Source organism: Cheilinus undulatus, linkage group 8 (genome assembly GCF_018320785.1).
Source record: "Cheilinus undulatus linkage group 8, ASM1832078v1, whole genome shotgun sequence".
In the NCBI taxonomy this organism is placed as follows: domain Eukaryota; kingdom Metazoa; phylum Chordata; class Actinopteri; order Labriformes; family Labridae; genus Cheilinus; species Cheilinus undulatus.
The window spans coordinates 36,745,930-36,771,989 of NC_054872.1; the positions used below are offsets into that span (position 1 = coordinate 36,745,930).

General features: G+C 39.3%; 1 protein-coding gene across 1 annotated transcript in view; it reads left to right on the top strand.

The window, feature by feature from the left end:
* Nucleotides 1-26,060, top strand: part of LOC121513893 (glutamate receptor ionotropic, kainate 3) — a 173,561-nt gene that overhangs the window by 120,407 nt on the left and 27,094 nt on the right. The window contains exons 8-10 of the mRNA XM_041793912.1: nucleotides 2,861-2,968; nucleotides 6,437-6,550; nucleotides 15,200-15,403. Of these exons, the coding sequence (XP_041649846.1) occupies nucleotides 2,861-2,968; nucleotides 6,437-6,550; nucleotides 15,200-15,403 (426 nt within the window). The remainder of the gene's footprint in view (nucleotides 1-2,860; nucleotides 2,969-6,436; nucleotides 6,551-15,199; nucleotides 15,404-26,060) is intronic.

Below are 26,060 nucleotides of genomic sequence, written 5' to 3' on the forward strand. Positions count from 1 at the left end.
TCCATGAATTCTATTGTTTGTGAATGAGCACTGGCAACCACTTATGCTTGTCTGCCAAATGTGCAAACACAGTATCACCAAGGCTTATAACATCACAATGCACAACAAACATTGTCTACTGTGTGTGGTACATAGGGTGAGTTTAAACAGCGAAAGCTAACAAGCTGTACCATATGAAGCTATGTTAGTAACTTGTAATAATCAGGACTGAAGCCACTGACATATTATTACACTGCCCTTATACACACGTAGTGCGGTGCACCGTTATCCAAACACTTACTCAGGGCTGATTTACGCCCTCTTCAAGACAGGCATCTGATATGCTCTGAAGGTCGAATCGGCCCTCTGGATGTGATGCGGCTCAGGCGTTTCTGTCACTCTCTGAATTAGAGCTGTTTGAACATGCCACCCACCTCGGTGGCGACAGGCCAGATGGAATGAGGTACGAGGGGGTTTGGAAGAGGAGAGCGTCACAAATTTCTCCTTGAAGCTCCGATCTTCTCTGGCAAGCTCCAGGGAAGACAGATGCAAACTATAGCCTGTGAGGTTGTCACAGTTTGGATTTTAAATATCAGCGAGGTGCTGCAAAATGACACATTGGCATTGATTACTCCATTCTTACAGGACTTGTTAAAGATTTAGTGCCTGCGTCTGACTGTGACTGAATGAAAATGACACAGAGAAGCAACAAAAAGATCGCTTACAAGAGACAAAAGAGTCAACAAATAAGGAAGGGCATGTCTCTGCATGGCCTTTTATGATAATATTACCCCTCATTTTGCTAAGATACTTCATTAAAACCCACAAGGACAATCAGATACAGTCAACTGTAAATGCCATGAGTCCAAAAACAGCTAACTACACACAAAAAGAAACAGATGTGTCAACACTGCCATGTGTTTGCTATGAGCAGGCCTACAAAGGATGTGACGGGTATCAGGGAATCATAATAAGGGGGCAGTTTTGTGTTTTCCCCCCTCATGGGGAATTAAGCAAAAGGAGATGGTTGTTAATTAACTCCAGAGTCAGGGGGGAAAATGCGTTGGAGGCGTTGAGATGTAAAATGTAATTTAAAAAAAGGAAATGCAGGCTTGTGTTTGTACTTTTACTCTATGTGCATGCATGTGTGCGTGGGCGTGAATTAAATATTTTCCTGAATGACTGAAGGTGTGGTAGTTTTGTGTATATGTGCTTGTATCATCAGCAGCCATTTCTCTTTTCTCACTTTATATTTTTGCCATATTTTAATGTCTACTACTTTTTGTTACACATATGTCACTGTAGGTGAAGGGTAATCAAATATTGAGGAGACAATACAAAACAATACCGACAACTCATAGCTTTGACGTTATGTCCCACTTAAGGTAGACATGAATGACCTCCTTCTGCTGTGCAATATAGAGAAGTCTTGGATGCCACCTTCTTGTTTTAGCCTGTTTATTATAAAGAATTTTAATGAAAGAAAATCATGATGAAACTGGATGCACTAACTGAGTCATACTTCTACAGAACCTGATCTTAGAAAGAAAACCCAGAGAGGAGCAAATTAAGGAGTGATGCTATCGGATATTCTGCTCTCTTAACCTGATCAAAACATGATTGCTTTTTAACCAACATTACTGGCCCAGAATTCTGACTGACAGCTGTCAGTGATCCTCAGGACTGCCCACAAAACAACAACAACAACAACAACAACAACAAAATGTAAACGCCCCTTACCAGATATCACTTAATGATATAATGTGTGCAACAGCTGATCCGCAGCCTTAGCCCTAGCCTCCTCGCTAACACTCTCCTTCTGCATACAACAACTGTTGCCCGGGTTCTTCACCAGTCAAAGCTTTATGAGACAGTGGCAAAGAGAAAGCCACTGTTGAAGAGAAGCCATAATAATCTCAACTAGAGTTTGCCTGAAAAGCATGTAGGAGACTCCATGGTCAAATGGAATAAAATTCTTTGGTCTGATGGTGGTGCTTTGGTGCTTTTTTGGCCCTCAGAGAATATGCTTTGTTTGACAGACACATCTCCACAAACACACCATCACCATGTGTAGCATGGTGGTGGCAGCATCATGTTTTTCGGCAGCCGGCCCTGGAAGGCTTGTAAAGGTATAGGTAAAATTAATGCAGCAAAATACGCAAAAACCCTTGAGGACAATCTTATTCTCTCTGCAAGAGAACTGTGGCAGAAAAAGATTTATTTTCTGGCAACAAAATGACCTAAAGCATACAGCTAAAGCTACACAGATATGGTTTAAAGACACTAAAGTGAATGATCTGGAGTGGCCAATCAAAGCCCAGATCTCAGTCCAATAGGTAATTTGTGGCTGGACTTGAAAAGGGCTGTTCATGCTCGATCACCCTGCAACCTGGCAGAGTTTGAGCAGTTTTGCAAAGAAGAATGGCGTTAAATTGCAGGGTCCAGATGTGCAAGCCTGATTGAGACCTATCCACAAAGACTCAGTGCTGTGATTACAGCCAAAAGTGCATCTATGAAATACTAACTAAATGGGGATGAATATTTATGCAGTCACTATTTTAAATAACATGTTTTTTTATTGAATTGACATTACTCTAGAAATATGTTTTCACTTTGACATTTGAAATTTTCTTTTTTTTTGTCCAAAAGCCACATTTTATTGACCAAGACTGATTTATGAACTCGTTTAAAGGGTTAAACATCCAATGGGGTGACTACTTTTTATAGGCATTGTAGCCTGTATAGAATGGTGCTAAATACATTGTTGTACAGGGTTAGATTTAAACCTGTGATCCATCCTATCATATTAAGGTTTCTAATGTTAATATTGTGACATAAAGGTATTTGAATAATGTAAAAACAAATCTTTCTTGTCTTTCAGTCCCACTGGGATGGTCTGACAGGGAGACTGTCCTTCAACAAGACAACCGGCCTGCGCACAGACTTCGACCTGGACATCATCAGTCTAAAAGAAGACGGACTTGAGAAGGTATCTTTGCCTCTGCGTTCATTATTGCTTTCTTTGTTTGGATATAATAAAAGCAGGATTGCAATGCGTCATTGCTGCAGATCCTCTGTGCTGAGCGAGCCATGAAGAGAATTTAATGGAGTATTGATTTCAGAAATAAGTTTCAGATTTCCCTCTCGATGTGGAGCAGATAATGCAGATTTGACAGTATCATTTACCTCCTAACAAGGAAGCAAATTGGCTGTTTCAACATAAGCATAAGTTAGTGGATCATAAAGCAAATTGGATTAGGGTACACATTAGGGTGTTAATTGCAGCCTCTCTTAATGATAATTTGAGGTGATGCCCAAAATGCTGTTTGGTGGTAATGAGCTGTATAAACATGTTCTAGAAAAAAAGGAGGGAATAACTAAAAGGTTGGTAATGAAGAACTTATTTTATTACACTGGAAGGCAAAAACACCCTCTGGGCTATAACAGCTTTTCTCTACTAGAGGGCTTTCATACATTATGAATACATCAAATAGGGATAAATCCCATTATGACTTCCTCAAGTACTCCCTAAAGGCTTGAAACTATATAATAGCAGGCGTGTTCCAGATGTAACCCCTCTGTTCAGGAAAGGAGCTTCAACACTTCTGCTTTGAAATGATTTGCCTCTTCTTTGTTTCACCGGCATCTTGTCTTTCATCTTTTTCATCCTGTCTCTTCTTCATTTCTTGGTCAATTAAGTTGAGGCACGGCCATCTTGTTAAAGTATTTGAAGACACATTAGTTGCTTCTCATCTTGAAGATGACAAATCCTACATCCGAGCATGTAAACGTTGATCCTTCAGCGTGCCGCGGATTGCTGGATCCCTTTTTTTCTTTTCTTGTATATCCGTGGAATCGGCTTTAACTGCTTGAGCTGGTTAAGATGTGGACTTTTTTCCACACTAATCCATTGTAATTGAATATTAGCCCAAGTTTGAGCTTATGCTGGAATTATGTTATAACAGGTTTTCTCAGGGTGACACTTTGAGTCAACGCCGGCATGCTCAGGAGTGTGAAATGCATGCGACGCTCTCCGTGTGGCTGCATGAGAAAATAACTTTTGAATTAAGTCTCGTGTTAATCATGTTTAATGAATTGTGCTAATTGTAATTGGGTACAATTAGAGAGAATTTTGCAAAGCGGAAAGCATTCAAAGATATTTTTAAACCTCTCTCTTGGAGTTCTCTTTGGTGGTGTGACAAGCTGTAGCTAATGTGCTTTTCAAATGAGAGCATATGCCCGTCTCTGGATCAGACAGGGAGGACATTTACCGAAGTTTTCGTGCTTTTTTGAGCGTGGGGAGGAGGTTGTATTTCTTTAAACAGCTCCACCTCATGCTCAAACTGGAGTGAATATTAAAATGTGTGTCTGCTGTAATAGAGGAAGCAGGAGGGATGGAAGGAGGATTTGGTGGAGGGGCCTGACTTGCAAACAGAGATTGCTACTAACAGCCACAGGACTATTTGTGCTAATGATATGTTTCAGAGTGTGTCTCTACAATATGCAGAGCTTCCTGCCTGAGGGCTCCTTGCATGTATAACTCCTTTTATTTGTTCAAATCTCTTGGCTTATCTCACTGAGGCTGCGGAGAAAAATTACTTTCACTATGTAATCCAACTGGCAACCTCTCTGCTGTTTTGTTATTCAAATTAAAGGCAGCTACCAGTCATATTTCATAATGTTTTGTTTTATGTTAGCCCCATGGTTTAACCTATATGTATTTTTCATGAGCATTAATGTTTAAAATATGTTTTTGTTTGTTTCAAAAGACTAATGAGTTGAACTGCAGCCTTTTCTTTATTTCAACATTCTTTCATCTGTTGTTTTTATTTTTATAGTTGCTAATTTTTACAGTTATTGTTGGTAAAACAGCAGGTCTGCATCTTCTGGAGAAAGTGCTGTCATTGCCATTTTATTAGGTATACCTGTATAACTGCTAATTAAGGCAAACATCTAATCAGCCAATCACCTGCAACAAATGCAGGCAGCTTAGGCATGTAGATGTGGTCAGAATGATTTGCTGAAGTTCAAACATCAGGATGGAAAGGAAACATGGTATAAGGGATTTGGCTGGTGGCAGATGGGCTGGTCTGAATGTTTCACAATCTGCTGATCTACTGCTGAAAATGGACTGAAAAAGAGAAGATATCCAATGAGCAGCAGTTCTTATGGCCACAATGCCTCGTTGATGGCAAAAGTCAGTAGAGAATGACTAGACTGCTTAAAATGAATAGAAAAGCAACAGAAACTCAAATAACCACCCATTAAAACTGACGCATGCAGAGGAGCATCTTTGACTCTGTCATGAACTGAAGAAGTGTTTTTGAGAAGAAGTGAAATATCCCCAAGAACCTTAAAAAAGTCCAGTTGGCCCTTTGGATCAAGCTTTAGATAACCATGACCTGGATTAATGAGAACCTACACAGACATCCTACATGGGCTCACAAGTATTAGACAATAGAAGACTGGAGAAACATTACCTGACTTGATGTTCTGAATAGGAACAACATGGCCTGTCAAACCATCAATGAGCGCTGCACGGTCTATGTATCTTAAACCCTTTCTTCTCCATTCTGATGCTCAGTTTAAACTCAGATCCTCTTCAGCATGTCTATAGGCATAAATGCATTAGTTGCTGCCTTGTAATTGGCTGATTAGATTTTTGTTGAACAGGTATATCTATTGAAGTGATCTGTGAGTGTATATTTCAAGAATCTGTTTTTTTTTTCTTTTCAAAGGTAGGGGTGGAAGTTGCAAGGCAGCTCATAGTACAAAACAATAGGATATGATAGGATACAAAGGGATACAAAAGGGTAAGATATTACAGGATACCATAGGATAGGATAGAATACAATAGGATAGGATAGAATACAATTTGATTAAGTACCATACATACTATCATACCATACCATGCCATATCATACCATGCCATACCATGCCATGCCATGCCATACCATATAGTACCTTAACAAAACATACCATGCAATGCAATACCATGCCATGCTATACCATTCCATGCCATGCCATACCATATCCTACCTTAACATAATATACCATGCCTTGCCATATCATGCCATGCCATGCCATACCATACCATACCATTCCATGCCATACCATACCAGCTCTGTGGCTTAATTTAATTTTCTAAATGAAAATAATACAGATGATTTGTGCCAGCCAGTTGATAATTGTCTCATCCACTTCCAGATGAAAATATTTAGTAACAGATATAATGTCCCATCTCTACTTCCAAGACACAAGTCCCTCTACTCTCTGCCTTCTAAACACACACTGGCCTGCTGACATAGAGGTGGCTCATCCAATCATTTAATGCTGCTGCAGATGTGTTCAACCCAGCACTAATGTGGGAGACATGTTGGCGGGGGGGAAGTGTGCTGGGGTCACAGCCCACCAACAAACACAGACGACTCAGCAACACACGTTTCATCTTCCTCAGGTTGGGAAGTGGAGCGCGTCCGGAGGTCTTAACATCACAGAAGTGCCGAAGCGAAAAGGGATGAACATCACTGACTCTCTGGCGAACCGCTCCCTCGTCATCACCACCATCCTGGTAGGTCACACATAGCCCGCTTTAAAGATGTTATAACCTCCCGGCCTATGTTTTCCCTCCAGGAAATACATCAAAGTTCAAGCTTCACTAAAGGTTTTATATTCAGCCTTCCAGCGGGGATTTTCCTTTTAGTCTAAAAGCACCAGACACATTTTATTCCAAATAAGTTGTGGCTTATGAAAGAAATATGCCTGGTTTACATTTCTCATCTTTGTGATGGACACCACATATTTTGTCTTTCTTATGAAGGCGCTCAAATTGGATTTATCTACAGCAAGATGCTGCTTTACCAACTGATACTGGACACAGCAGGTCTGTCTGTCAAACTGTGGTTTTCCCCATGGGTTTGAGGAGGTAAGCATCAGGTTGTAGCAGTACTGCCTTCACAGGAACTTATTGGCCTGTGGTTATATGGCAGATTGTATGGATTCATGTCCAATAGTACTACTTTGAGAGACAGCAGCTGTAAAGACTGACATAATAGGGCACCAACAGATCAATAATCGGGGTAATGTAACACTGGAAATGCATTGCTTTCCAAAAAAAATTGCCCATCTAGAATGTTATTTACTAAGTCAAATTTCCCGTGAGAAAAAGGAGCTATATGCCAAGAATATTAACAATAAAACACTAAGTGTTTTCTTGATTTCCCAAGCATGTAGGCCAAACAAATTAAACAAAGTCATATGTTTGACTGGGATTTAAAAAAATGCTCCTGTGTGAGAAATGGTTTATGGATTAGATTTTAATTTTAATGCTGTTTTTGTCTGTAGTCATAAAGTCCAATCATCTAAGTCACCACTGAATGCATAAAAAGTAAAGCTTAGGTTTATGGGGTTTTGGATTTTTAAACAGTAAGCTGCTTGAAACCTCAACAAATCATGTATACATACTTTTACTGTTTAAAAATGGCTGTAGTCTTAGCTGCACAAGAATTTTCTAGAGCAGAATTTAGAAGCTGAGAGCAGATTTGTTTCATAGTCACAGTTACACATTTCTCTAATGTATCCCAAGGTGGTACCAAGTCATGGTAGTGGTTCTCTGCACCCTGCCAAACCTGGGGTCCCTGCTTTCTACAGCTGAGAGGCAGAATAGCTACAGCTGCATTGTTTTTTGACAGATCTACTGATAGTGGAGAAATTTCACAGATTTTTAATGTCTAACGAAAACTACATTACATTTTTGTCTAGTTTTAGTCATCTTGACGAACACTAAACTTAGTTTTTGTCAGTTTCAGTCATCACATATCTGTTCTTGTTAGTCTTAGTCTCGTTTTTGTCATGGAAAAAAAAGGCTGTAGACAAACATTTTTAGTCATAGTTTTAGTCAGTGCAGGAGCAGGAGACAGTGGAAGTAGTCTCTGAATAGTAAAGTTGGTTAGAGGCAGTAACGTTCTATCTTTTATATCGAGTTTGTGACATAGAAGCCCTGCCTTTTCAGAAGAGATTTTTCAAAACAGATGTCCTTTTTGGCTAATTAAAAGTCGTAAAATGCAGATTTTTTCAGTTTGGTGCAAATTTCAGAAATAACACCAGTATTGATGTGTTTTATCATAGCTGTTGTTTCATAGTTTTATCATCATACAGCTGAAAGTAAGTTAAAGTGCCTTTATTGTCATGCCATGGTGACATACTTACCTTAAAAGCACCCTTTGTTAATGTTTCGCCTCAAGCCTTCATTAGGAAGTCAAACAAACAGAAGCCTGGAAGCTGTAGGTGTAGTGTTCTTGTCCTGTGTGTAAAATCTCTTGACATAACACAGAGCATAACCATTGCAATGAAGAGAGTCATAGTAAGGTTTCTCTCATTTATTAAACTTTGTCCACATTAACATTTGGTGAAAACTGCAAATAACGATATAAAAACATTCAAGTTTTACTTTGCTACAAAAGAACTGCTTCTCACATGCACATGAAATAAAACTAAACTTTTCACAAAAATATTCCAACAAAATCCTATAAAATATAATGTCTACATTTTTTATAATAACATTAAATACTCACAGCATTGCCTGTCTTATGCCTTAAAGTGGATGGCAATGGATTGTCCTCAGTTGTCTGGCTGAATTGGCCACAACTGTCAACCAACTCCCCAACAAAGCAAAGCCCGCCCACAAAAGTTTTGTAAGTCAACCCACAAAAGCAAACCCCAGGAGTGGCGAATGTCACTAGGCAACACAGTAGGTTATTTTAAAGTGGTACTGACCAATAGGAACATACCACTTGGGAATACATTTTTTCATGTCTATTTTGACCTTGTCCTGCTATGGACAAGCAGTGTAGGTTTTATTTAAAAGCAAAATTTACGCCAATGTTTTTGGTTTGTTTTTTCTTAGAATTAGCTTGATGACGTGAAGCAAATACCCATGTCTGCATAGCCATGTGCCTCATATAACACCACTTCAAAAGACTAAACTATCACTTTAAGCCCCCTGTCAAACAACTGCAGTGTGTCCACTTGAAGTCATATGGATCACACCCCTAATTACGAATAACTCGCATCCTCCTTCAAATCAAATGGATGAGTTATCAACAAGATTTCCAAAAACTGTGCATTGTATTCTGATCAAGGTGTGAACTGTTTAGACTGAAATTGTTGTTTGAACCGGACCATTAACATGTCTATTTCTGCACTCAGAGTTAAAGGGATACTTCAACATTTTGGCTAATTTGCCCATCACCATAATCCCTATAGTCTTTCTAAGAGGTTCGTTACCTTTAGTTGTTGGTGCGAGCTATTTTTAGATTGGCGCTACTGAGTTAGGAGCTGCTCAGCTAATGCTATGGTGTCTTATGGTAGTCAGGCTTTCCCCCATCAAACTCATCAAAGACACAATCCTACAACTCCAAAACGCTCCATGGACAAGTTGTGACCTGCACATTCACCACGCTATGAAATAATAAGTAAAATTTTGTAACATTATGACACATGAAGCAAATACTTGGAACTATTTCTTGAGTAAACGACTAGGTGGAGTGACAGTGCAGTAGCCATGTCTGGAGTGTAGTCCCGGCTTTGCTTTTACCTTTAAAACATCTCCGTCTTCTAATGTTCCATGATTATTTCACAGCGTGGTGAATGTACAGGTCACGACTTGTCCACGAAAGCGTTGTGGAGTTGTTGGATTGTGTATTTGATGAGTTTGATGAGGGAAAGCCGGTATACCATAAGAATCCATTGCGTTGGCATAGCAGGTCCGAACTCGGCAGCATTGATCTAAAAATAGCTTGCACCAACAACTACAGGTAACAAACCTATTAGTAAGACTATAGGGATTATAGCAATAGGCAAATTTGCCAAAATGTTGAAGTATCCCTTTAACATCTTAAGATGGGGTGTATATGTGACTTCTGGGACTTTTGGAGCCAGCCCCAAGTGGACACTTTGGGAACGGCAGTTTTGTACTTCTGCATTGATTTGATTCTTCAGTGCCAGAAGTTTTCAGTTAAGTTGATCACAGTATTTGAACTCAAGGAGCTAATATTAACATAATAGCTAGGAATCTGCAGATCAGCCAGAGACAGATGCCATTTACCTGTCTAAAATCAGTTTATTCCTGCTTGAGTTATCCATTGTAACACTGATATCCATACATTATTATTAACTGCTTATCTACGTATGCTGTGTGGAAAACTTGACAAGATTAGCAACTCTAGCTAAGGGAGCTGGGATGATAACTAACCAACAATTATCAGTGGCAGATGTCACAGAAGTCACGTCATGATCGTCTTTAGGTGAGAGGGATAGAGACAAAAAATTATAATCAGCTGTGAAATGTCGTGAATGCATTTATTACATGTACAGATAGAAAAGAGCAGATAAAGCCCCCTATAGCTCCACATCTCATTCATTTGTAGAGTGTGGTTACTCGTGCTTAACACTGTCATGAGATGTCAGCATCAGTCTGTGCTGACACAAATGTCCCACTGTGCGCTCTTTCAGGACAGAAACACAAGCTACAAAAATAAACACTATCATTATGCTTATATTGGACGACAAGGCTGTAATTACGACGAGTGAGGTCAAGGCAGAACATAATTAGTGCCTATCAGGTGCCATCTGTGTTAATTCTGTCTCAGAGAGGAGAATTGGAACAAGGATTTAAGTGGTGTGATGTTGAACCATCACAAAAAAGAACCAGTGTTTGCTGTTTTTTGTTGGAGTGTTTTTCATGTTTCTCTTGAGAAGTTGATGTGTTTCAAATGCATTTTGAGCTCCCAGTTTTTTTTTTCTGATGACTTTTGCCATAAAGTGCATTTGACTGAATCTGACACTTTTGTGATTTGCAATTTCGCCTTGAATCATTAGTTTAAGATGATATAAAAAAAACACCCACTTCCCAATTGTGGAAGAGAGTCTCAACTTTAATATCAATCTCCCCTCTTAGTGTAATGACATTGCATCAAACTGATTCCAGTGATGCGTGAACGAGACGTCTGACAGCTTTATCGTGATAACTTTGTCGAAGAGATTAAGGCGCTTAATGTGTTTTCCCACTTACATTAATTGTTTGCACTCCATTGCCTGCGATGTCTCTGCGCAGGCCCACCTCCCTCTTCATTCTCTTATGCACGCCCATGCTGCGTCTGTGAGGGGAGAGCTGGAATAAACACTTTGATTTGAGTCCAAACCTTAGGGAATAGAAAGAATCGGGAGGCTAGAAACAGATGGTAATGACTTTTTCCCTTAACATGCAAACTTTTTGATCAAGTTAATTGGACAAGTTGAGCAAAGTTTCTGGCTAAGCACTTTCTCTTTGAATGCATAGTCATCAAGTATTCATAACTTATAATTTATTTAAAGGGCCACCCCATTGTAATGTCCAAGTGGCGTCATTTCTTCATTGCAAACAACTACAGATATTTATCTTCACATTCTTCGAGTAGTTTTAATGTTAAGGGCTAAACTGACTGAGCTTGTATGAAGCTTTTTTTTTAGTTCTCTGGTCACTCTTACACCCTTTCACACACATTCATACACTAATGCCTCCAGTGAAGAAAAGGGAGGAGGAGGAGGAGGAGGAGAAATGCTTGATGGTTCCTTGGGATTCTGCTGAACATTTGGCGAGGATAGCCCACATGCATAAACAGAATCCAGTGAATTAGCATTAATGGAGAGAACAGAATACAAAAGAGTGCCTCAGCACTCAGGGTTCCCTTGCTCAAAGGCACCTGAGCAGCACTTTAGAAGCAACAAAACTAATTTTCAAACTTTTGTCTTTACCAGTGTTTGAACCGACAGCTCTCCTGTTCCCATTCCCGTTCTCTAAAGACTAAGGCGATTATCCTTTGTCATGATACACTGTGGTATAAAATGTCACTGTTAGAAGGTATGGCTTTCAATAAGGAGACTGCACTTATGAGGATTAAACCATGTGATTCATGATCACAACAAGTGTTGTATACCAAAGGTTGGGAATTCACACACAACTGCTGTAAGCTTTCAAAAATTGATGTCTTCTGTTCACTGCTAGCCGCTGAAAAGTGATCAGCTTAAAAGTTTTCAGCTTCACCAATCAGAGATGTTGCCATGATGCTTTAGGACTGTGGTTAATGTGGTGGTCAACATCAGCAACTTTCTGACACTTTTTGTTGGTTTAAAATGTGTTAATTGTACTGACAGATGTAAAGGGTGATCAAGAGCACAGATTTATTTAAGAAATTGAAATCCTGGAAACTATCTTTAGTTGAAAACCACCATTTGAGTCACCTGTAGTGGCTGTACACTGACGTTTTGTGGGTAAAGGCAGGATCAGTGAATCAGAGACGTTGCTATTAACCCTCTAGGACTGTGGGTAATGTAGTGCTGTCCCTTAAAATCCCAGTTAAACTTTGTTTTTCTTAAAATGAAGTTGAAAAATATACATACTTTTGTTTACATTACCATATACAATCCTTTCACACTAAGGTAGCTTGATGAGTTGAGTGTTGATGGCATTATGGCTCATAGTCAATTCTTTAAGCAGCATAGACTGAATGATGTTGTGGCTGATAAGGGACAGGAAGAAGAAGCAAGCAGGCCTGTATAATCCACCCTCCTTTCCAAATCTTTCCATGATGCTCTAAAGGCCTTTTTGAAACGTCAGGGCAGAACAAGACAGTTTGTTTCAGACCAGTCATCTCTGATGACCACTCCCACAGACACATCATCTGAGATGCTGTATATCTCAGAACAGAAATGCATGCTAAAACTTTTGAAATAAAATCGGATTGAACTTATGGGTTAGAGTAAAGGTTAAGGTAATGGTTTAAGTTAAAAGTTAGAACCTGACCTGTAAGACTTAATTACAAAAAGTTTCATAAAGCTGAGTAAACAGGAAAAAGCTCATGCTCCATGAAAACACTCTAACACAGCGTACAGCTAACAGAGCTACATAGCTAACATACCTAAGCCAAGCTCACAAAGAAACTACGTAGCTTGATTATCTATGTAGCTAATTTAACTTTAGCTGCATTTGCTAAAGCTGATGTTGCTAAAGCTAAGGTAGTTATAAATAATATAATAACACAGCTAAAGCTAAGCTCACAAAGCAGCTATGTAAGATGCGTAGAAATGTCACTTATGTACTAACCTTTAGCTGCATTTGCTAAAGCTCATGTTTCTTAAGCTAACATTGCTAAAGCTAACTAAGCTATAGATAACAAAGCAGCTAATGTATGTGAAGTTAAGCTCACAAAGCAGCTGTGTAAGATACAAAGGTATGTCACTTATGTAGTTGACTTTGGCTGTTATTTTCTAAAGCTGATGTTGCTAAAGCTAACTTAGCAATAGATAACAGAGCAGCTAATGTAACTAAAACTTAGTTCACAAAGCAGCTATGTAAGATACGTAGAAAGTTCACCTATGTAGTTTGCTTTAACTATATTTGCTAATGCTATGTAGCTTATGCTAACTTAGCTACACTGGCATATGAAGTAACATTAATTGTGCAGCTAGTGTGGCTATGTTTGCTTTAGCTTAAACTAACAAAGCTAAAGCAAGCCAATTTTCATGTAACTTCTTCTAAAATGGGTCTCTACATAATTAAACCCCAGATTAGACCCCTGCCCTTTTTTCTGTTATATTTATCAATTATTGCTCTGTCTGTAATGTTTGCAATGTAGTTATTTCATAAATGTAACTGCCAGACTTCTTGAGTAGATGCTTCTCAGCTGAGGTAGTTTCTACAAAGGTTTTGGTAAGGAAAGTATGCATAGAGTTTGTAGGGTTGCTAATTTTTTACAACAATGTGTCACTTCTTTGTGTTGAAGCTGAGGTTCTTATTTACAAGTAGGGGGGTGTGCCAAGGGAAAAAAAAGACACTGGGAACCACTGCACTACATCATCCATTCATCCATCCATTCCAGTGTCAGTCCTGACTTTCTTTGAAAGTTGTACACAAATTAAGGCCACAATCTATCTATTATCATTATATTTGGCTTTCTAAATGTCATAAGAAATAACAATGGATATTATTCTTGGGAGGTTGTGACCCTAATAGGTTTGAAAATCTATGTCGTGGAATAACAGACTCAGGGATAGACCCACCAACCGTCCAGTTGTAAAATGATCTCTACCTTTGAGCCACAGCCTCCCCTTTATAGTGAGAACTGATGAAAAACTGCTCCCTCCAGTGTTACCTTGATTCACGCTGGTCTTTCACCTAAGCAAACAGTGTATTTGTGTCCTCGTGCCACCATTACATGGCACTCCTTTTTTGTTTTTTCACCACTTCCACCCTCACTATTTCCACTTTCCCACCATGAAAAACAATTTCCTGAGGGAATAAAGAGGACTGTGACTGCCTATTTTCTACACTTTGACCGTATCTATTTACTTAGTGCAACAAAACCCCCAGACAAAGCAAGGGGTCACCTTCACTAGAGAATCAATTACTGTTCTTCTGAGCTCAGTTTGTAAATTATACATCTGGCAATCGGCGGCAATAAATTGTGTTACAGCTGCTGCATAAATGGACCAACATGGTTTGAAATACACAGCGGGATCTGTGAGTCTATCTGCTGGGGAAATGGTAACAGGCACTTAATAAAGGAAATCATTTATGAGCTATTTGGTATAAGTCATTGTCTCTGCAGGCGTCGGCTCAGTCGCTCTCTTTGAGGTTGGTGTCAGCTGATGAAGGCAACAACGTGGGCATGTTCCATTTCACTGCGGCATTCTGTTCCTAATCAAGCTTTTATACAGAGCAAATTATGAGCAGCCAGGCAGGACATTACAGGCCAGTAAATGGTGTCAGCTACCTCGCTATAAAATCAACAGACCTGTGCACCAGCAGCTATGTTGGTCAACATAACAGAGCAGGGATTAGGTAGCTCACCACAGCAGGGACAATGAAAGAATTAACATTCATTCTCTGGTACACAATAGCTACAGCTTTGCAATTTATAAGACATCCCCTTACATTACAGCCTTAAATTAGCTCACGTCTCCTTTCTTTAATGCATCAATGTAGGAAAAATCTCAGCCTTCTCTCATAATTTAACACTCCCTGTATCTGCACACTGAACTGAAATCTGCTGTCACTGCCTGTTAAATGCAACAGCGACTCATCAGCTCCGATCACTTTGCTTCAATTAGATGCACGGGCTGAAACAAATTGAAAAAGCTGACCTCACCATTGCTTTTCATTTGATCTTTTGGGTCCATGCAGGAGGAGCCATATGTCATGCTTAAGAAGTCTGACAAGGCGCTGGTTGGGAACGACCGCTTCGAAGGATTCTGCATCGACTTGCTCAAGGAGCTTGCCAACATCCTGGGCTTCGCCTACGAGATCCGCCTGGTGCCTGATGGGAAATATGGCTCTCAGGATGAGAAGGGGCAGTGGAACGGCATGATTAGGGAACTCATTGAACATGTAAGTTGTATGTTTTTCCATTTTCCTTGTAAAATAGTTTGACATTTTCAGATTTGCTTATTTGCTCTCTTGGCAAGGACTTAATGAGAAGATCAATGGCACTTTATGTTGCCGTTGTCAGCAACTGTTTGGCTTTCCCTAGTCCAAAAGTCCCATCAGAGTTACTTCCTGTCCGATATAATGACTAAGAATTTATTAAAACCCAAAGAAATCTGAGGAGAGAAAATCTTATTTTTTAAAATGATTTCTACAGTCACATTGGGAATATGTTTTGTTTCCATATTATTTCATTTAAAATGCTTTAGAATTACTTAATATGTCTAAATACTTATTTTTGGATTTGTATAATCTTGTAATGTTTGTTTTTTAATATCAAATAAATGTAGATATTTAGTATATTAAAAGGTTTTTCTAAAGTTAAAAAAATATATATACCCAAAAGATTTTCATCCTTAATTTCAAATATGAAAGGGCTACTGTGAATTCTGAAAATAATGGGACACCACCGCACTACGACTCCAAGCCACCATATGGTAAGCAGTTGCTATTCCTCTAGCTGAGGCTACAAGGTTACTCCCAGCTTTTACGGTAGTTTCTGTGATATTTACATATTCTTCTTCAAACTGACAAATATTAATCACTGGACTTGGCTTTGCTTGAAACCTGGTTTTCACAGGGACTAAAAAAATCAGTATGACTTTTAAATATTAATAAATCAGCCAATAAATTATCAATTTTTATTTGTATGACTCCAGTTTAGAACAAATGTTATGTCAAGTCAATTCAAGTCAGACTTTATTCATAGAGCACATGTATTTCACTACTTACACCACTTATTTTTCCTTATAATTTTTTTACAAACCTGTTCCAATATCCAAACACACTATAGAATAATGTTATCCATGATAATAAGCCAGTGGTGTCCAAACTATGGACTGGAGGCCAAATGTGGCCTGCAGCCTATTTTTGATTGGCCCCAGAAAAATTATTTGAATTAAATGAAATATGGCCCTCAATAAAGAATGTAGCTTGTGCTACACTGTATTATTCTTCTTAGTTTCAGCACAAGGCAGTGCTTCCATGCTAATACTGTAAACAAACATTTTGACAAGAAGGATTTATTGCTGTTTTTCAGGACTTATTTGAGACACTATACATAGTAAAAATATTGGCAACCAAAATATTGATTTATTATGCCCTAATGGATTACAGCAGAAAATAGCAGCACCAATGATGTTCCAGGTGCAGAGCCAGTGGTAGCCAGAGCTGATTAGGCCCCACTGAAATCTGATTGGACTCCCCAAAATTCTTAAAATGATTGGCTATTTGGCTTGTCAGCTATCAACTCGTCATTGAAGCATACTCAATCACTGAGCATATCTTAGCCAACATTACATTGGTTTTACTAACTTTGATATCAAGGTGAGATATAAAAGTGGCCCCATCATCCTTGTATATTTCTCTATGTGACCCCAGAAGGAAAAAGTTTGGACACCCCTGTAATAAATTATTTGTCAAGAAATTGCCCTCAGTATGGTTGTTCAGTGACTTGGACATATGTCCTCATATGGGCAACATTTAACACCCCTAAACAGATGTACGTCCAAATATGGTCCCTTTATTTATCACACTGACATTTCAGTAATTGCTATAAATCTTACGCAAACAAAACTTATCATGACATGTAGCTATACTATTCATATTTATAATGTGTGAGTTTCGTCAACTTATCATGGTTAATTAGAATGTTAGGGCCGTATATGTTCGGGACCAAAGAGTTGTAAAACTGCATTTTGCAAGTTATGGAGGAAACAGGAAGTTTGAGACGCTCTGGGCCATTGCTGATTGGTCATATGCTGTTATGTCACTCCCTATGATGTTGAATGTTCTCCACTGATTGGCAGAGAAAAATCAATCTGGTTCTGCGGTATTGGAGAGTTGGGGGGAGGAAGAAAGTCGGCCAAAGTGATCATATTTGGTTCCTTGCCCAAAGGGTTAAGTAGAGTGGGAGGGACTGTAATTGATAATTGTAGCAGTTTTTGTGCAGCTATTTGATTCACTATAACATTTCCAGTAATGGTACTGGACATAAGACTGATATTAATAGTTGCGGTGTCAGTCAGGCAGATCCACAACAGCAGGCCATCTCCAGCACAGATCCAGAGGAACAAGAGAAGTGAGATACGTGGTTAAATGGTACATGAATATTTACTAATTGTGACACCCAGTATTATAATATAAATGAACAGTGAGAGGATAGAAGAAGGGTCGGAGGTGCTAGCATGCAGATTTCATTACCTTTTGTGGATAGATGAGTCATTTCCCCCTATTTTAGGATTGTATGCTAAGCTAAGGTTATTTGTTGCTATCTCCAGTACCTTATTTATTATGCAAACATTAAAAAATATCAATCTCTTGATCTTACTATAAGCAGGTAAAAAAAAAAAATCACTGTATTTTCTAGCAGGTTAGACTGTTCTCTCAGTAATGACTGGGTCTTTTCAGTAATGCAGCTCTATATCATGAGGCAGACTTACAAAAGCTTGCCATTGAACTGAGCTGCAGGTTATGTCCTCTGCATTGGCAGTGATAGAGTTATGATTGAGTACAAGTCAGAATGAGCCTGCGAAGCTGTCAGTTACATTTATGACACAATTATGCCAAGGTTGCCGAAAAGTTACAAGTGTTTCGAAGCCACCCAGTGAGACAAACACATCTCCTTCAGCTGGATAAAGCTGAGACGTAAGACGAGGCATGCTGCGCCGAATATATTGCAGGTATGCAGCAGAAAACAAAGGCAATCATCTTACTGAGGCATGCAGTGGGCAATCGCAGCTGTCTGTGTCAAACACAAAGCCACGGTGAGCGACCATGAAACAGCCTCCCATCCGAGTGATGGTGGCAATTCTCCGCTGGCATTTCATAAGTGTCCCTGTCAGTGCTCTCTCTTTGTCCTCAGCCCCATCGGGTCAGCGCTGTACTCAGCTGAAAACTTGTAATAGCTTAAGTGGCATTTAGTGCAGGGAATCTTATGGCAGGAGTCAATGGCTCGGTGCTGAAAGGGTTGGGAAAGGTGGGCTCCCGCTGCAGCACTTTATTTCTCCATCCAAGCTTTTTGCAAGATCCATGTTAATAACAATAACCTTGAGGGGAACAAATGGATTACTAAAGGCAGAGAATGCTGGCACCAAATGGAGATGCATGACTCCGGTATTAAACAGCACATGGCTCTTTGTATTAGTCTGTTCTTTGGTTTAAAGGGAGAGCGTGCAGGTGGCCACAGAGGAGTCTGCTCATTATCTTACAGCCTAAAAGGAAAAAAGGAGTGCTGTTGTTTGTGACATAAGGTTTACATGTGTTGTTAAGATGTAGCATCTGGTGATTGAGACCTTGAGACTGAGCTGGCTGTGAATATTAATGTAAGCTGTTAAAGACACAAGCATCCACACAAGCCAGCAGCTTCTGAGAAATTTTCAGTTGAAGATACTTTTATTTCAGAGCATACGTATATATATATTTTAGCCCTTTTCCTTTAAGCTTTAAAGCTTTTATAAATAGCTGCAGAAGTCAAGATTAGAATCTGTACTTATTACTTTTACCGCTCCTTATCGCATGACCAAGGACGCATGACTTTTCTTTGTGGATTTTTAGTCGGCTCTATTTTGTGGTCGGGTGCCTTTCCTACTTCTGCCGGTACGGATAAGCTGATCTTGATTCAGCAGACCTGAAACATAAACTTTAAGACAAGCTTAAGAGATCTGACCCTGGAATGATATGAGAGGTCGCTATGGCTACAAATTTCCTGAGAGTAAACCTTAAACTATTGCACTACCTTCAGTGAGGACACAAGTCTGGGCTGCATTTCCCCCAGCTCTAACAACCGTTATTCCCTGAGGTTATGTCCCTATTTAAATGTTCTATAGGCTCTAATATACTATCAAATAAGTATGCATGCATTGCATTCACTTCTTGTGCAAAATGAAAGAGATAAGGAAGAGAACTTACCTGATGTCTGTTAAATTCCTATTCATAGCAATTTGCTATAAATCTTCTAAAATCTCACTTCTCCTTTTTTCATACTGATTGATAAGATTTTGTTATTTTTCCAGGAATCGTTGCTTTTTCTTTAAAAAGGTTAGAGAGTTAGATAAGGTCTGGGGTTGAAAACAGGAGAAGGAAATTTGGTTTTAGTTGATAAAGTAGTGCTGAGACTTTTGCATTCATGTTAGAAGCTCAGTTAGTGCAGCCTAATAAATCATAGTTGTACAGCAAAAAATGCACAGACTATTTCAGAGACACCTTTTAAAGGTGCAGTGTGTAATTTTTAACCCGGTACTGTTTAGCAGAACAAACAGAAAAAATGAAGCTTAATAGTCCTCCTGTAATTAGTGTTCAATCACCTGACTAGATAGAATTGTGCTATTATTATTTGGTCCCCTATGTGGTACTGTAGAAACATGCAAGATGGCAGAGTCCATGGCGGGGACCCTCCTCATGCATGGATAAAATACTATTTCTGAGTTAACTAGAAAAGCACTCAGAGAGCGCAGACCTCCTTATCAATATATGCCTTACTAATAGATTAGGTAGGTTTGTGGTTTATTATTTTTGTGGGCAGGTGTAACAGGCCCAGCCCCAGGTTTGAAGCCGATGCTGTAGATATTTGTGAAGTAAAGAGCTGCTATGTCAGTTTCCTCTCATCACTCAGCAGTGGTACACTTGTGTCATTCATCAAAATCCAGTGGACTGTGGGTTGAATGAATTCAACCCAAATGATCAGTAAATCCAAATGGCATGCCATGACAACTGTCACTCCTTGACACCACAGAACTAAATGGAAGTGGACTCTGCAGTTTGAGCTGCAATAATTATGCCCGTTTATAGCTAAATCCACTCAGAACAGCCTTATATCACACATTTAAAACAACTAATGGATACTCATAAAGTAATTCTGAAATATTTAAATCTGTCATATCTGTTAGGATAAAACATTCCCACCTTGAGACCAAAGAGAAGCATTCACTTAAATAACACTGTAAAAATCTAATTTGATTAAAGAGGGGGTATTATACTTTTCCGATCTTTAAAACATAAATATAAAGTCACAATGCTGGGTGTCCATACTCCATGTATGCAAATTTTCAAACCGCAAGATAAATGTATGTGGCAGTAATCTTGGAATTAGCATGTAAACTGATGAAAACGGTTCGTTTATCAGGGTCAGCCTCCAGGTCCAACACGTACGGACGTATATTAAAATTCGCCATATTTTACTCAGTTGGACCAGTTCACTCAAAGTTTACAACAACTAGCATAACAACATAGCCACATTGGAGGGGGCGGGCACAAAACATTGAGTCCTGCCACCGGCCAGCCTCCAGAAAATCGGCCAATTGGAGGAAAGCAGGTCAGTGGAGGGGGGGCTGTTAAAGAGACAGCAGTGAAAACGAAGCGTTTCAGACAGAGGTTAAAATAAGGGTTTTTCAGGACGCCAGTGTGAGAAACATGAGGAGTTTTTTGAGCTGTAAACCATGTGAAGCTACTATGTGGGTATCAGAGAGATGGTGTAAAGCTATGAAAAAAGGCATAATACCCCCTCTAATGTTTAGTGAAAAAATTATGAGTATGAGGTGCATCTATATAACTGAACTAGCTGATAGAACACATTATGAGTTTCTTAAACTTTGTAATGTACATACCATGTGAAAATAAAGATTGTTAACATCCCCCATGTCTATAGTCATAATTACCAAATTACCAAAATTCTCAAATGGTGATTCTACAACCTCAATTCCAGAAAACTTGGGCTGCTGTGTAAAATGTAGATAAAATGCAATGCAATGATTTGCAAATCCTATAAAACAGGATATAGCTCTAACTTACATTTTCAGATTGCACAACCAACTGTAATGACAGACAATGATTTCTGGAAGTGTTCCTGAGCCCATGCAGTGATTTCCAGTACAGAATCATGCCTGTTTATAAGGCAGTGCTTCCTGAGGCCCCAACACAGAGATTTCTCCTGATTCTCTGAATATTTTTTTATGTTTAGTGGGAACATGGGGATCGGGCACAAAAGAAGAAGCGAAAGTTGTGACACTGGTGTTGTATTTTATGCATTTAAGTTTGTCTATGATGTTATCATGCAAACTCCCCGTGAACTGATATGTCTAAAAGAGGAACTGCACTGTTGCCAAGTGCAAGGATTTATTAAAGAGGAACATACAGCCCTTTATTTCCCTCTGTGTAGTAACAAAGCTCTGCAGTGCCAAAGGGCATTGTTTAGAAGGTGCTAAATGATGCAACAGGCTTGTTAAACTTGATTTAGTCACAATAGATGATCACCTTAATCACGCCATGATGCAAATGTTAATAGCATGCTTAGCACATCATTTATATCTGTCATGGTAATTAATATTCGCTTCGACAGATACACCGCAGGTTTCAGCCTGCCCAGACGTAGATTTGTGTCTTAATGGGAGACTCTTTCATTTCTCACCTAAGGATTTTTCGGGTGATTGAGGAAATCGCATGACCGCGAGTGGATGGACGAGTGTGATTTTGATTTTGATCTGTGACAGCAGGGTGACCTGCTGGTGAGAGAGGCTGACCCAAAGCTGTGAGGTCAAAAGTTCAACTGCCTCAGCACAAGACATGTCTTTTCAGTCTGCCAGAGCCCCCCTCTGAGTAAATCACATTTCCAGGCCAGCATGCTCTGCATGCTCTGCTTATGCAAAGCAACTATTTCTTGATTACATTGCATATGCTTCATCATTAGTGCCTTGTATATTTGGATACGAGGCTGCATTGTATAAGCAGGCTTAGACATATTTGTACTGTTGTGCACGGAAATGTCCTGCTGTGCATTGATTCCTCACCATGGGTTTTGCAAATGCATGCTCAAGCTGCCACTCTGACACTTTTACATCCACCCTTTCACCAATAATGAAAATATAAATGTGTATTTTAAGAACTGCATAGTTTAGCAAAGAATGAAACTGCAACACATTTAACAGTATTGTTCTTAAATCAGCTCTAAATGTTTTTAGAACATTCACTACATGCTTTTGGAGATTTCAGGTTCCAGTGTGCATACACAGACAATAGAGAAGAAAAATAAACATATTGTAAATAAAAGCATAGTGCAGCTGTTTATTCAGGTTAGAATTACAAAGACAGATTCCAAAAAAGCTGAACTATATTCAATTGAATACAGAACAAGGTTAAGACATTTAACATATTTTATGTTCAAACGGATAAACTTTATGATCCTTTTGAAAATATGCATACATTAAAAATGTAATGCCTACATCCCATTTTTAAAACTAGAAAAGCACTCGAAGAGCTCAGACCTCTGCCATCAGTCCTATCTCCCAATAATAAAGAATCCTTTAAAAAAATTCCTGGATCCAGACGATGATCTGGATCACTCCCAAAATCTAATCAGGTCTTCCTTGTGCCATTTCTGACATTTCCTGAAAATTTCATCAAAATCCACCCATACGTTTTTGAGTTATGTTGCTAACAAACTAACTAACAAACCCTGCCGATCACATAACCTCCTTGGCAGAGATAAAAATTTGGGACAGGAGTATGTTTACCCCATGTTACACCACCTTTAATTCTAACAGTAATCTGTAAGTATTGGGAGACTGAAGACTAACTGTTGAAGTATTGAGAGTGGAAGTGTTTCCAGTTAGAGTTTGATATAGACCTTAAGTTACTCAACAGTGCAGGTTTCTGTCATATTTCATACTTCATATTGCACCATTATTTTTTATTTCGAGTTACTACCAGCACTCATTTACTGTGAAGCCATGCTGTTGTAACCCATGGACGATGTGATTTGTGTTTCTGAAAATAAGCAGGGATGTCCTTGAAAAGACATTGGCTGGATGGAAGCATATGTAGCTCTAAAACCTACATGTACCGGTCAGCATTAATGGTGCTTTCACAGATGTGAATGTTACCCATGCCATGAGTGCTAATACACCCCTGCACCATCAAAGATGCTGGCTTTTGAGCTTTGAGTTGATATCAATCTGGATGGTCCTTTTCCTCTTCGGCCCAGAAAATACAATTGCCATTATTTTAAGAAAAATGTAATGGACTCTTCAAGACCATGGCACACTTTTTCATGTCATGTTAATCCATCTCAGATGAGCTTGGACCCAGAGAAGTACATGGTGCTTCTAAATGTTTTTTATACAGTACTGTGCAGAACTTTTAGGCATGTTTGAGCCAAAATTGAGGTTAAAAGTAAGACGTTGATGGAGCCATTAAGCTGCCGAAGGGCAAAGGAGAATTGACAAAACCTTAGTCGGGCTTTGGATGTCCTTGCATATTACTAGGGGTATGGGAAAATGATCTGTTGAAATAAATAACAATGTAAGTAACGGGTGGATGTGGCGAGTATGCACGGCCTTTGGTCCAGACAGTACGGTTGCCACAAGCCCCTGATTGTGCTGTAGATGCACTCTGTAAAAATGAATATGAGGGCCCATCGTAAAATATTTAAGTAACAAGTGTCACAGCTTTTGTGAGTTGAGGAGCCCAGTTTAACACTGACATAACATGGTCATAGCTACAAATGTTGAGCTGGCAGAAATCTAAATTTAAGTTGGCTAAACTAAAATTAGTTGGGCCTAAAACAATAAAGTTCATCAGTTTGAAATACCCTATCCTTATGCTGTATCCAATTGGAATAGGTTTATTATTACATTTTTTTGTTTGGAATTGTAGTTTGTGTTTGGTTATGAGAAAAAAATCAGCAAAGGTATATTTTTTGCTGAAAAAAATGCAGCCATGCCTTATACAGTTTTCCAAAAAATATATAAAAAAAGATTAAGAAAAAGGCTCTATCATTAGTGTAAAGAAACAGCAAACTTTAATGAATTTGAGTATGTTCAGTAGATGGAAAAATATCAGCATGTAAGAGTAACCTTCTAAATCCTCCAGGCCGTCTTCAGGTGAGGATGTCCAGAGGGAGAACACGACAAAGCCCGCCATCTGCAAACCCAGATAACACTGAGCCATGTGGCACTCAGCGGGGCACTATCAGGTTATCTCGCCTGTGCCCAGTCTGTGTGCCTAAGCAGCGAGCAGAACAAGGACATGCAGCATGTATATTAGCCCACCGTGGGGATGTCTGGAATCACACGCTGGTTGATCTTCCGGCTGAGTGGCAGGTTCGTTCAAAGCTGCAGTTGGCAGCCGAGAACAGAGGGAGCGGTATGTGATGTTCAAATTTGAATAGTTTAAGGAAGACGGCAGATGCACGGCGGGATGCATCGGTTTTGCCATCTTCCCATCTCTTCAGAGGCCACCCTGTATTTAGCCACCATGGGGCTGTTCGTAGGACTATGTAACGTTCCTTTTCTGACCTTTGTTTACCGCTATTATCACAGGAGTCTGCAGGGAGAGCTGTCCTCGCCACAGGGAAAGTTGAATTCATGTTAAGAATAGCCTAAGGGTCTGAAAAACTTAGGATTTATAGCAGGAAAGTATAACAAAGCACAATTTAGCTGAAATTTTTGGAGGTGTTGTATATATCTGCAACCAGCAGACTTCATTTCTGTAGGTTTTTCTCACTTTTTTACAGAAAAGTTCCAAAACAAACATGAGATCTCATTTAACTTGGTGAAAATGCTATAGCATGAGCTGCTGCAGGAACAAGCCCCACTCCTCTCTCACCACCGCTCGGCTCAGTATGTAGGAAGAAAAAGAAAGCCTCCCTTTGTGTGCTGCATCGTTTCTTGGAGGAGTGAGGTATCCGAGCGTGAACCAAGCAGCTGGTTTCATTAACCTCCTGTCCAGCCATGGTGCAGGGGAGATGTGTGGGCCGCCAGTGTAAATGGTAACCCTCTGAATATGCAGTCAGACGCATATAATGGGTGACTAAGACTTATACATCATTGTAGTGACAATAAAAAAATGGCTTTATTAAACTGCAGATGGAGCTGAATTTGATACTTTGATATCTTCTCCTTCCTAAAGGCATCTATGGAGACATATATTACATTCACATTATCGAATTCTTTAATGCAAGTTTTACACCACAATGTTTCAGACTTTTGTGAGTTGCTAGGTGCACACCTGAATTTAAAGCAGATATGCTTACTTAAAATGAAGGCTGTACCTGCTCTTGTGTCCTCATGGTGCTCATTTGTTATCGAAATTAATAAGCCTACTTCTTTTCTCCACTAGAATATTGTCTCCCACCCCCCACCCCAATGATCATATTCCTTTTAATTTCTCCTTTATTTTGTCTGGGCAGTCCCAAAGAGATCAGAGAACTCCTTCCAAAGCAAAACATGGTTTCAAAAAAGAAAACTCATTCAGTTCACACAAATACCATAATGATCAGCTATAGCATGTGACCAAGACTAGACTCAAGATTTTTCAGTAAGAATTAAAAAAACAAACATTCAAGGTAACTTGGTCTTGTAGTTTTAAATCAGACTGTACAGCGTTCCATGCAAAAGGTGCAGAAAACCTAAAAGCTTTCTTTACACACTAACCTAAGACTCTTCAGAGCCTTGGTCATCCAGTCAAACTGAGCAATCAGGGGAGGAGGGCCTTAGTAAGAGAAGTGACCAATGGTCACCCTAACTGAGCTCTGCAAAATTTCTAAAATTCTGTTTTTGCTATGTCATTA